At 44.8% G+C, this 14,389-nt stretch overlaps 1 protein-coding gene across 8 annotated transcripts in view; it reads right to left on the bottom strand.

Moving 5' to 3' along the window:
* EML5 (EMAP like 5) overlaps window positions 1-14,389 on the bottom strand; it is a 118,312-nt gene that overhangs the window by 39,112 nt on the left and 64,811 nt on the right. For all 8 annotated transcript variants that reach the window (XM_040412182.1, XM_040412183.1, XM_040412186.1 and 5 more), the window contains 5 exons: window positions 9,863-10,030; window positions 8,836-8,942; window positions 4,888-5,006; window positions 4,489-4,675; window positions 2,649-2,754 (listed from right to left, as the gene is read on the bottom strand). In XM_040412182.1, the coding sequence (XP_040268116.1) occupies window positions 2,649-2,754; window positions 4,489-4,675; window positions 4,888-5,006; window positions 8,836-8,942; window positions 9,863-10,030 (687 nt within the window). The remainder of the gene's footprint in view (window positions 1-2,648; window positions 2,755-4,488; window positions 4,676-4,887; window positions 5,007-8,835; window positions 8,943-9,862; window positions 10,031-14,389) is intronic.

The following is a 14,389-nucleotide window of genomic DNA, read 5'->3' as shown; positions in this document are numbered from 1 at the left end:
AGGCGTTTGCCAAGAACACAATGTATCAAAAATATAGTAAAATCCTGATACATTGAAGCAATGTACTCTCGGACACATCTGCACAGTATTTGCCAGTAAAATAATCTGCGTTACAATTATACTAAGTGAAATTAATGCAAATCAATGCTGAAATGAAATGTAATATGATTCAGAAGAGGGAGACGGCGCAGTGCGGACGGCGATGTCCCCAGCATAGCAAGAAGGTGATTATACAGCGAGAGTCATCCTCAACACGTTACATCTAATTGCCCGTTTCACGGATATTTAATCCTAATGAAAGGAAAGCGTCGTATCCAAAGAGCGAACAACTGGCGTTAAATCAATAAATGTTCTCTGCTTGTTAAAGGGACGGTGTCCAGTCTTCTGTAAACCACGCGCGATCGCTGTGTAATGGCAGGTTCTGAAACTCTCTAATAGACTTTGTGATTCACTTACTCACTGTTTTCAAGATCACTGCTTGCCCATCAGTGAATTAAAACACTCATCGTTCTCTAGTCCTGACCTAATACTTCTCACAGCTGAGGGTTTGTTACAGTTGTATGCAGTCTAGACTCCTGGACTCCAGCCTGATACAATGTATCAGTCCAGGTAAAATGTAACAATGGTCATGACATGAGAGAGACAAGGGAGGGTTCACATCACGGTTTCATTTTCCGTTCTTCTGATCAGTCACAAGAACAGAAAAAAAAACATTCTGCGTTTTCAATTTCGGTTTAGAGGATCTCAAAACCGGAATTAAACGGTTCAGTTTTGTCCCCATTCATTGTCAATAGGGTCGAAACTGATCAGGATGCATAAGTATGCATCCGATCCGTCTAAGGCTGCTTTCACACTAGCGTTAATAATTCCGGTATTGAGATCCGTCATAGGGTCTCAATACCGGAAAAAAACGCTTCAGTTTTGTCCCATTCATTGTCAATGGGGACAAAACATAATTGAACAGAACGTAATGCTACAAAATGCATTCCGTTCTGTTTTCATACCGGAGAACAAACTACAGCATTCTGCAGTTTTCTTTCAGTCACGGGATGCAGAGCAAGTCGGATCCATCATGACCCACAATGCAAGTCAATGGGGACGGATCCGTTTTCTCTGACACAATCTGACACAGCAGAAAACGGATCCGTCCCCTATCGACTTTCAATGGAGTTCATGATGGATCCGTCTTGGGTATGTTAAAGATAATACAACCGGATCCGTTCAGTAACGGAAGCGTTTTTGCTGAACCCTGCCGGATCCAGCAAAAACGCAAGTGTGAAAGTAGCCTTATTGTGTTTTTGGGACTGGACACAAAACCGCTGCAAGCTTCAGTTTCGTGTCTGGTTTCCGAAATGTAACAAACTAGATCTGGGATGAAAATCAATGTAAATCAATGGTGCTGCATCCGGCGCCCACTGACTTATAATGATTTTCATACCGGATCCGGTTTGTTCCGTTTTGATTTAATACAACTGTATTAAGCCGAAAAAGGAGCCATCAGGATGTATTAAATGGCACCGATCCAATTATTCCAGTTTTGAAATCCTCAACGGAACTCAAAACCAGATTTAACAATGAAGATGTGAAAGTGGCCTTAGGGTACTTTCACACTAGCGTTATTCTTTTCCGGTATTGAGTTCTGTCCTAGGGGCTCCATACCGGAAAAGAACTGATCAGTTTAATCCTAATGCATTCTGAATAGAGAGTAATCCGTTCAGTATGCATCAGTTCAGTCCCTCTTACGGTATTTGGCCGGAGAAAATACTGCAGCATGCTGCAGTATTTTCTCAGTCCCAAATTCCGGAAAACACTTGACGGAATGCCGGATCCGGCATTAATTTCCACTGAAATGTATTAGTGCCGGATCCAGCATTAAAATTGCCGCATTGACGGATCCGGTCTTCAGGTCTGTGCATGCGCAGACATTTAAAAATGTGAAAATAATAAATACCGTATCCGTTTTTCCGGATGACACCGGAGAGACGGATCCGGTATTTCAATGCATTTGTCAGACGGATCTGCATCCGTATCCGTCTACAAATGATATCCGTTTGCATATGGATTTCCGGATCCGGCAGGCAGGCAGTTCCGGCCAGGGACCTGCCTGCAGGATCCTCACAACGCAAGTGTGAAAGTACCCTTAAAGGGGTTTTCTGGGATTTTGATACTGATGACCTATCCTCAGGGACCACTGCCAATCAGCAGTTTGAGAAGGCACAAGCACAGGTAAAATACATCAGTCCAGGCTGTTTAGCAGGCAATTTAAGTACGGTATTTCATTTCATTCAATATTGTTTTCGTTATTTTTATTAATTTTATTTATTTTACTTATTAGTTTTATATAAAGGTAAATTCTTTATATTTTTATTTCATAAATTATTTTGTCTAATGTATTTTAATTATTTATGTTGTATTTATTATTTAGTTTTTATTCATTATTATTAATCATGTATGTATTTTCTTTAATTTAATATTAATCCTGCTATTTTAATTTTATTAAAATCAATTTTATCATTTCCAGTAACTGACAGCAAGCAGAGGGCTGAGGCAACATGAAAAACAAAGTCTGTTAGAAAGCTGCAGAGCTTTTTATTACACACTGATTATAGTAGACAGGACAGCGGTCCTTTTATGTTCAGAGCAGTCACCTGAGAAGTCCACGGCGCACACTCCGTACTGGTGATGTCCTTTCAACACTGAAAGAGGTTTGATTGTCTCGCAGTCCCAGATGTGCACGGTGCAGTCTCTGCCCACCTGGAAGACATGAAACCTATGCGTCAGAAGGGCTGCACCCAAGGGCGTAACTACCATAGCGGCAGACCATGTAACTGCTATGGGGCCCAGGGCAAGAGGGGGCCCAGTCTTACTTGGGATTATCTACTCTTCTATTGGGGATAATAAACTTGGTCAGGACTCTACCCTCTAAAGCAGGGGTGCACAACCTGCGGCCCTTGATACCATTCTGTGTGGCCCCCAACCATCTGGTAACAGACATGTATGCCTATGTCTTGTGGCTGCTCACATGTATTTTTCATGTATTTTTCCCATTAGATGGGAGTCCTGGAAGTGTAACTAGACATTAATGGTATATAATGTGTGTTCAATATGCCATAAGTACAATATTTCAGTTGTTAATACACCTTTAAATTTTAATTTCGGCCCTCGTCAATGGTTCAGTCTGGCAATGTGGCCCCCAACCAGGAAACGTTGTGCACCCCTGCTCTAAAGGAACAACTTTTAGCAAATGAAACAGTGGAAAAATGGCCCACGGGTCATTGAAAAGGGTTTAGGCAGAAACCCTTCTGTCCTGTGTGGGGGGCCTGGTTTGATCATTGTTATGGGGCCCTTACTTCTCTATGGACGTCACTGGCTGCACCCATGAACCCCCACTACTGTCCCTGCAGAAGAGCTGTGTACATGCTGGTACCAGTAGTCCCACAATAGCTGGGGAGCCATGGGCTTTATGGTGCAACTTGAGAGGGGAGCAAGGAGGTAATAATACGTATGTTGCATTTGATCCACGTGAAACCAAACCCCTTCTTTAGGAGTCCAAAAAGTCTCAATGTCAGTCTGTTGCCTCTAAAGCCTTACTTTTAGGGCTCATGCACACGACCCTATGCCCTCCGAGACATATGGTTAGTGAGCGGGCCATATGTCCCGGCGCAGCATAATCGTGCACACGGGAGAGCACAGTATCATAGGTTACTATGATGCTGTGCGCATCGGGACGCAGCGGGGCTATTGTCCCGCACTCATATGTCCCGGAGCAGCATATCACACTAAGGGCTCATGCACACGACCCTATGCCCTCCGAGACATATGGTTAGTGAGCGGGCCATATGTCCCGGCGCAGCATAATCGTGCACACGGGAGAGCACAGTATCATAGGTTACTATGATGCTGTGCGCATCGGGACGCAGCGGGGCTATTGTCCCGCACTCATATGTCCCGGAGCAGCATATCACACTAAGGGCTCAAGCACACAACCGTATGCCGCTCCGGGACATATGGCCTGCTCATGGACCGTATGTCTCGGAGGGCATACGGTTGTGTGCATGAGCCCTTAGTGTGATAAAAAATACAGGTTGTTGCCCCCCCCCCCAAAGAGTGTCTTCAGATTAAAAAACTCTGTTCATATACAGACTGCCCTTTGTTGACTTGGCGTGGTACTGACCCCCGCCAATCTGATATTGATGACCTATCCTGAGGATAGGTCATCAATGCTAAAAACCCGGAGAACCCCTTTAATAAGTGAACATAAAGATCACAGGTTTAGCAACTCAATGTCAATCTGCTGCAAATAAATAGTCACCAATGAGAAGGTCATCCATAAGAGGAAGAATAAATCCAGAATAACTTATTGCTTCCGGACCTATTACTGCCTGACTCTCTCCATGCCTGAAAGCTCCAGATACCTCATCAAATAGGGAGAAGAAACTGAGACAAACCCAAATACGCTAATGGTTGACTCAGTTGTGCAGAACGTACCTGACCTGTAGCTACGAAATCCTTTAAGGGGTGTATGGCCAGGCAGAGAATATCATCGGTGTGGCCCAGATAGAACCTCTGCGTGTTCTGCTGCCGGTTGTACACCACTCCGATGGCCGCCACGTGGTAAACGATCTCACCCGTCTGGGTGTAAAAGAGGTTGCTCCGGCAGTCATAGCCCCGGTACCTTCAGAATTATCAGAAGTCGGGTTTATTTTCATAGTTATGTCACACTCACAGCGGCGCTCACAATTCTGCTGGATGCTGCTTACAATCTGTCAACACTGTGCTGACAGACACGCCCCTAACAGCTGAGCTCCTATCATACCCTGCATCTCTAATAAATCTGGAGCAGATGGAAGTGAGGGCCCTACGACCTGCCACACCCAGGCTGCTCACCCGTGCACAAAATGCAGGCGGATGCTGTTCACGGGAGCGCGTTCCCTCCTCTTGGAAGAAGCACTTCTGTGTTTGTCTTTGCATTGCTCTTTAAGCTGAGGTAGATCTTCTTTATACACCTGAAAAATAATAATGAAGATTTATGACAGAGCCTAAAGGAGGAGCCGGAGTGTGAGGTTGTCACAGCCCCGCCCCCTGAATAAATGAATAGTCACATCATTACAGTGTGATCAGACACGAGGCCCAAACACCTCATTCTACAGTAATGGCTATTCCATCTATTAACTGCTGACAACCCGCCTGTATGTCACATCTGAGAGGTTGTCACAGCCCCACCCCCATTTCTGACATCACTGATATATAGTAATATAGTTACGGTACACTGAGATGGCATATGAGATCCACAAACCTTATACTACAGTAACATCTATGACTGCTGACAACCTTCATATCACGCCTGAGGGGTTGTCACAGCCCAGTCCCCTGTTTCTGACATTACTCAACATGATATAATAGTGACTGGTAAAAATATATCATGAATAATTCAGGATTGTCGCTGATAGCAGGCAGACTGTACGCTGGGTGGGAGCCAGCCGCATGTAAATGGGAAACTTCAGCTTCTGACCCAAATACCAGCAATGACCTGGAGTCGCCTCGTGATCTGGGAGCTTACACACACCGCTATACAGACACATACACCGCTATACAGACACATACACCGCTATACAGACACATACACCGCTATACAGACACATACACCGCTATACAGACACATACACCGCTATACACACACACATACACCGCTATACAGACACACATACACCGCTATACAGACACATACACCGCTATACACACACATACACAGCTATACAGACACATACACCGCTATACAGACACATACACAGCTATACAGACACATACACCGCTATACAGACACATACACCGCTATACAGACACATACACCGCTATACAGACACATACACCGCTATACAGACACATACACCGCTATACACACACATACACCGCTATACAGACACATACACCGCTATACAGACACATACACCGCTATACACACACATACACCGCTATACACACACATACACCGCTATACAGACGCATACACCGCTATACAGACACATACACCGCTATACAGACACATACACCGCTATACACACACATACACCGCTATACAGACACATACACCGCTATGTCTCGGTGTAAATACCCTCAAATTAAAGCTGACAGTCTGCAGTTAAAGCACATCTTGTTCGTTTAATTTCAAATCCATTGTGGTGGTGTATAGAGCCAAAAATGTTAGAATTGTGTCCATGTCCCAATATTTATGGACCTGACTGTACACCGCTATACAGACACATACACAGCTATACACACACAGCTAAACAAATACACACAAATACACCCACATACACCGCTATACACACACATACACCGCTATACAGACACATACACAGCTATATACACACATACACAGCTATACAGACACATACACACCGCTATACAGACACATACACCGCTATACAGACACATACACCGCTATACAGACACATACACCGCTATACAGACACATACACAGCTATACAGACACATACACAGCTATACAGACACATACACAGCTATACACACACATACACAGCTATACAGACACATACACCGCTATACAGACACATACACCGCTATACAGACACATACACCGCTATACAGACACATACACCGCTATACAGACACATACACCGCTATACACACACATACACCGCTATACAGACACATACACCGCTATACACACACATACACCGCTATACAGACACATACACAGCTATACAGACACATACACCGCTATACAGACACATACACAGCTATACAGACAAATACACCGCTATACAGACACATACACCGCTATACAGACACATACACCGCTATACAGACACATACACCGCTATACAGACACATACACCGCTATACAGACACATACACCGCTATACACACACATACACCGCTATACACACACATACACCGCTATACAGACGCATACACCGCTATACAGACACATACACCGCTATACAGACACATACACCGCTATACACACACATACACCGCTATACAGACACATACACCGCTATGTCTCGGTGTAAATACCCTCAAATTAAAGCTGACAGTCTGCAGATAAAGCACATCTTGTTCGTTTCATTTCAAATCCATTGTGGTGGTGTATAGGGCCAAAAATGTTAGAATTGTGTCCATGTCCCAATATTTATGGACCTGACTGTACACCGCTATACAGACACATACACAGCTATACACACACACAGCTAAACAAATACACACAAATACACCCACATACACCGCTATACACACACATACACCGCTATACAGACACATACACAGCTATATACACACATACACACCGCTATACAGACACATACACACCGCTATACAGACACATACACCGCTATACAGACACATACACCGCTATACAGACACATACACCGCTATACAGACACATACACAGCTATACAGACACATATACAGCTATACACACACATACACAGCTATACAGACACATACACAGCTATACAGACACATACACCGCTATACAGACACATACACCGCTATACAGACACATACACCGCTATACAGACACATACACCGCTATACAGACACATACACAGCTATACAGACACATACACCGCTATACAGACACATACACCGCTATACAGACACATACACCGCTATACAGACACATACACCGCTATACAGACACATACACCGCTATACAGACACATACACCGCTATACAGACACATACACCGCTATACACACACATACACCGCTATACAGACACATACACCGCTATACAGACACATACACCGCTATACAGACACATACACCGCTATACAGACACATACACCGCTATACAGACACATACACAGCTATACAGACACATACACCGCTATACAGACACATACACCGCTATACAGACACATACACCGCTATACAGACACATACACAGCTATACAGACACATACACAGCTATACAGACACATACACAGCTATACAGACACATACACAGCTATACAGACACATACACCGCTATACAGACACATACACCGCTATACAGACACATACACCGCTATACAGACACATACACAGCTATACAGACACATACACAGCTATACAGACACATACACAGCTATACAGACACATACACCGCTATACAGACACATACACAGCTATACACAGTGTAAGAAGGTACTTGGAATCATCGTGGATGGAAGGTACTGTATGTGTCACTGAGGTTCCTGGCCTCGGTGAAGTAAGAGCCGGTATTTTATGTGTCAGCAGCAGCTATGACTAATTGACACCTTGAGATTTAGCATGGCTGTCATAGCTAATCCGGGACGGCTCTTACTGGGAGTAGTCAAAGTGCTCAGTGGGTGTCTACTCCCTGTGTTCCAGGCCAGGTTTTGCCAGGCATAAAAACCAGCCAGCACTGCCAGGTGGGTGGATTTACTCTGACAGTGGAGCTCAGGAGTCTGTGTGCTGTCAACTGAGGGCTGTGCTGGGATTTGAGGTTTGAGCCGGTCTGGAGGACTCAGGCCCCTCTAAAGGGGAACAGGCCGCCTATGGACTGGATGAGGCTAACAGGGTGTGAATTAACACCCAGGAGAAAAGGTGACTTTTGTGTTTATGGACTTTCCTTGTGTGTGAACAAACACCAAGCCAACTGCGTTTTGTGATGCACCTTATCTACATTTTTTTATACACCAATGTGTGAATAAACACCGCCATTTGATTCAAGAACTGTGTACTTTTCCTCTATACTGCATCCGCTAGTCCTAACTACCAGAGCGAATCCCCACAACAGCTATACACACACACATACACACCGCTATACACACACACATACACACATTTAGGGGCAGCACTTTACCTGTCGCCGATATGTGATCTGTGTCTCCTGTTCTATTTCAGAGTCCAGCTCTGGTACGTCAGACTGTTCCGAATCCGATTCATCGCTGTTAGAATCCATTAAACTCTCTGATAGAGACAGAAGGGAAGGATATCCAGTTACAGACGGTTAAAGGGCATCTGTCAGCAGTTTTGTACCTATGACACTGGCTGACCTGTTACATGTGCACTTGGCAGCTGAAGGCATCTGTGTTGGTCCCATGTTCATATGTGCCCACATTGCTGAGAAAAATGATGTTTTATTATATGCAAATGAGCCTCTAGGAGCAACGTGGGCGTTACCATTACACTTAGAGGCTCCAGGCAGACTTGGCCCTGGCAATCAAAATGGAGAGGGCGCGGCAGTTGCAGAGAGAGCAGAGCCTCTAGGTGTAATGGTAACGCCCCCGTTGCTCCTAGAAGCTCATTTGCATATAATAAGACATCATATTTCTCAGTAATGCGGGCACATATGAACATGGGACCAACACAGATGCCTTCAGCTGCCAAGCGCACATGTAACAGGTCAGGAGTGGCGTAGCGTGGGGGGGGCCGTGGGGGCCATTGCCCCGAGCGTCAAATTGCAGGGGGCGCCAGGCAGCAGGAATTTCAATGAGGGCCACAGGAGCCTATGGCTCCCGTCTCCTGCATTATGCCTCGTAGGCTTCAGGCCACTAGGCCTGAAGCCTATAAGGCAGAAGAGCGACGCAGGACTCGGTCACGATTACCTCACTGTGAACTCGCGTCGGATCGCAATTTTTGGCTTCCCCCGGGGGCTGGCAACCCACGCTACGCCACTGCAGGTCAGACAGTGTCACAGGTACAAATCTACTGACAGATGCCATTTAAAATGTGTGGTGTCAGGTAGTAGCCAATTATAGAGCTGAAGCGTATGGCTGGGGCCCTCGTCTTAGAAGGGATGCTGGGACTTGTAGTCTAAGCATCTGACAGGTCACAGGAATACAGACCCCAGATGCAATCCTCTCCATCCGCCCCCTGACTATATTCACCTTGTGGAGCGATGTGCAGAGCGTCCTTCAATTTTCTGTCCGGGATAAACTTCCACTGGAACACAGAATGATCGGCGCCACCAACCGAAATAATCCACTGATAGTCATGTGACCACCGCACGCTGGTCACATGAGCGGAGTGACCCAGGTACTTCTTAAACTTTGCCCCTGAAAGATACAAAACGCATACATTTTATTTAAAGGTTGTGACCACAAAGTCTCTGCTCCTTCCACTACGTCTGCGACACCATGCCTCTCCTGAAATACTCTGTGCTGCTGGGAGCCCCATTTTCTGCTTCTTTGCATCTCTCAGTCTGTGACCACCCTAAAGATCAGCACAAGCCTCTTCTGAAATACTCTGTGCTGCAGAGAGCTCCATCTTCTACCTCTATGGGTCTCTCAGTCTGTGACCAACGTTAAAGATCAGCACAAGCCTCTTCTGAAATACTTTGTGCTGTTGGAAAACCCTCCTCTTTTTATTATTTAACCCAAAGTTTGAAATCTCGCGCCGGTCTTCAGTTGGCGCAGGCGCACTTAGTGGAGGACGCTCGCTCGGCCGCTCCATCCTCAGTGCGCCTGCGCCGATGACGTCACATGTACACCCGGCGCAGGCGCACTGAGGATGGAGCGGCCGAGCGAGTGTCCTCCACTCAGTGCGCCTGCGCCAAATGAAGACCGGCGCGAGATTTAAAACGCAGACAGGGCCAGTCAGAGGACAAGCGCATTGGCTGGTCCTGTCAATCAACATGAGGAGGGGGCGTCATAATGAATGGAGGATGCAGCTGCTAGCGGCAGGTAGCTGCCCTACCTGCTGCTAGAGAGGTCATTTGCATATTATAAAAGTCCGGTTTTTTATATAACTACTGAACCAAACTGAGTAATAGCCCTATATATTGAGAAGTCGCAGCATAAGGATTTTAAGAAGACAAAAAAATAAAAATGAGTTTAGTGGAGTGACAGAAGCCCTTTAAGAATAAATCATTCCTGGAAAATTCCTGGCTAAATTGATATCTAATCAAGATTAAAAAAACAAACAAATAGGTAGCATTACTGTAAGGGCTCGTTCACACGACCGTTGGTGTCCCGTGCCCGTGCTGCGGTCCGCAATGCACGGGCACCTTCCGCGGGGCAGGCGCATAGGGATCGCAGACCCATTCACTTGAATGGGTCCGCGATCCCTCCGTTCCGCAAAAAGATAGAGCATGTGCTATCTTTTTGCAGAGCGGAGGCACGGAACGGAACCCCAGAAAGCACTCCGTAGTGCTTCCGTAGTGTTCCGTTCCGCATCTCCGGATAAATGAATGGGTCCGCATCTGTGATGTGGAATGACAACGGAAAGGTGCCCGTGTATTGCGGATCCGCAAATACGGGAACGGGACACCAACGGTTGTGTGAACGAGCCCTAAATCAGGAAAAAATAAAGGGAGCTTTTGTAGAACATTTTTCAGAATTATATAGAACTAGCAATGATAGTACGGACAATGAGATGGAGTCCTATCTGAACTCCCTCCGGTTCTCACTGAAATACAGAGGAACTCCCTTGATGTAGAATTTTCCCTTCAGGAGCGAGTGGCTGCATTGACGGCCTGTTCTGGAAACTCCTCTCCGGGTTCCGATGGCCTCCCCTACGGGGATGTGATACTCCCAAATCTACTGAGTGTAATTGCTAACGTCTTGGAGGAGGGTATGTTACCTGAGTCATTGGGTGAAGCGGCAATTGTATTAATATTAAAAAAGGGAAAGGATCCACTAGACGTAGAGTCCTACAGACCGATATCGCTCCTGATGTTAAACTCTTCGCAAAAATGCTGGCTACTAGGCTCTCTGAAGTTATTTCCTCGGTTATTCACCCTGATCAGAATGGGTTCATTCCTAACAAAGGTACCCATCATAATCTCCATCGTCTTTTCGCAAATATACAGCCCCCCTGGGGGGGGGATTTCCGCTCCATCCTGTCTTTGGATGCCGCTAAGGCGTTCGACAGGGTGGAGTGGAAATTCCTCTGGAAGGATCTAGATTTATTAGTACAATTAGGCTTCTATATAGCTCTCCAACTGCGAGACTGAACTTTAATGGTAACCTGTCCCCCACTTTTTGGTTGTCTAGAGGTACTCGTCAAGGTTGTCCCCTGTCACCCCTATTATTTGACATTTATATTGAGCCTTTAGCTCTTAGTATCAGACAAGATACAATTATTGAGAGTTTTGGAGTATCGGGACCAGAGGATCGGATCTCCCTATACGCGGATGACGTAATATTTTACATGAATAAAACCACACTTCTCTCCAAGAATTATTCCATTTGGTAAACTTTTTTGCGGAGGTCTTTGGTCTTTATATTAATTGGGCAAAAACTACTCTTATGTTACTAGATAATTTTGAGTACTTGAGTGATGCTCCTCTCACAAGGTTAGAGGTAGTTGAAACAGTAGAATATCTTGGCATGATGATATCACCTAGTGTTGAGGATTACAGTTGCAAGAAAAAGTATGTGAACCCTTTGGAATTATATGAATTTCTGCACAAATTGGTCATAAAATGTGATCTGATCTTCATCTAAGTCACAACCATAGACAATCACAGTCTGCTTAAACTAATAACACACAAAGAATTAAATGTTACCATGTTTTTATTGAACACACCATGTAAACATTCACAGTGCAGGTGGAAAAAGTATGTGAACCCTTGGATTTAATAACTGGTTGAACCTCCTTTGGCAGCAATAACTTCAACCAAATGTTTCCTGTAGTTGCAGATCAGACGTGCACAACGGTCAGGAGTAATTCTTGACCATTCCTCCTTACAGAACTGTTTAAGTTCAGCAATATTCTTGGCATGTCTGGTGTGAATCGCTTTCTTGAGGTCATGCCACAGCATCTCAATAGGGTTGAGGTCAGGACTCTGACTGGGCCACTCCAGAAGGCCTTTTTTCTTCTGTTTAAGCCATTCTGTTGTTGATTTACTTCTATGCTTTGGGTCGTTGTCCTGTTGCAACACCCATCTTCTGTTGAGGTTCAGCTGGTGGACAGATGGCCTTAAGTTCTCCTGCAAAATGTCTTGATGAACTTGGGAATTCATTTTTCCTTCGATGATAGCAATCCGTCCAGGCCCTGATGCAGCAAAGCAGCCCCAAACCATGATGCCCCCACCACCATACTTCACAGTTGGGATGAGGTTTTGATGTTGGTGTGCTGTGCCTCTTTTCCTCCACTCATAGTGTTGTGTGTTTCTTCCTAACAACTCCACTTTGGTTTCATCTGTCCACAGAATATTTTGCCAGTACTGCTGTGGAACATCCAGGTGCTCTTGTGCAAACTGTAAACGTGCAGCAATGTTTTTTTTGGACAGCAGTGGCTTCCTCTGTGGTATCCTCCCATGAAATCCATTCTTGTTTAGTGTTTTATGTATCGTAGATTCGCTAACAGGGATGTTAGCATATGCCAGAGACTTTTGTAAGTCTTTAGCTGACATTCTAGGATTCTTCTTCACCTCATTGAGCAGTCTGCGCTGTGCTCTTGCAGTCATCTTTACAGGACGGCCACTCCTAGGGAGAGTAGCAGCAGTACTGAACTTTCTCCATTTATAGACAATTTGTCTTACCGTGGACTGATGAACAGCAAGGCTTTTGGAGATACTTTTATAACCCTTTCCAGCTTTATGCAAGTCAACAATTCTTAATCGTAGGTCTTCTGAGAGCTCTTTTGTGCGAGGCATCATTCACATCAGCCATTGCTTCTTGTGAAAAGCAAACCCAGAACTGGTGTGTGTTTTTTATAGGGCAGGGCAGCTGTAACCAACACCTCCAATCTCATCTCATTGATTGGACTCCAGTTGGCTGACACCAATTAGCTCTTGGAGATGTCATTAGTCTAGGGGTTCACATACTTTTTCCACCTGCACCGTGAATGTTTACATGGTGTGTTCAATAAAAACATGGTAACATTTAATTCTTTGTGTGTTATTAGTTTAAGCAGACTGTGATTGCCTATGGTTGTGACTTAGATGAAAATCAGATCACATTTTATGACTAATTTGTGCAGAAATCCATATCATTCCAAAGGGTTAACATACTTTTTCTTGCCACTGTATACTCAGCTTAATCTGATACCATTGATAAGTAAGTTGAGATAAAAAATTGCAATATGGACGCAATTATTTTTAACCAGAGCTGATAGAGTTTCTTTAATTATGATGGTGATTTTGCCTCAACTTCTTTATGTTTTCAGGAACTCCCCAGTTTGGATTGAGGACAAGTTCTTTAAACTTCTTGAGAGGACGATTAATGACCTGCTTTGAGGAAGAAAGCGAGTGAGGTTGAAATTAGTGTATTTTTATAAGCCATTGGAACACGGAGGATTGAATCTTCCCTATTTCAAGGGTTATCTTATAGCTGGGCAGCTACTGTTATTTTCTCATTGGGAGGAAAGTCCGTTGTGTAAAGCCTTGATAAATCGTTCACCCTTTGATAACATGTTTACATTACTGGAATCTGGGCCACTGATTAATGTTGAAAAAGAGTATAGAGTAA

This window comes from Bufo bufo, chromosome 11, assembly GCF_905171765.1.
Source record: "Bufo bufo chromosome 11, aBufBuf1.1, whole genome shotgun sequence".
In the NCBI taxonomy this organism is placed as follows: Eukaryota; Metazoa; Chordata; class Amphibia; order Anura; family Bufonidae; genus Bufo; species Bufo bufo.
The sequence above is the reverse complement of the archived record's forward strand: the minus strand, read 5'-3'. Positions and strand labels throughout refer to the sequence as shown.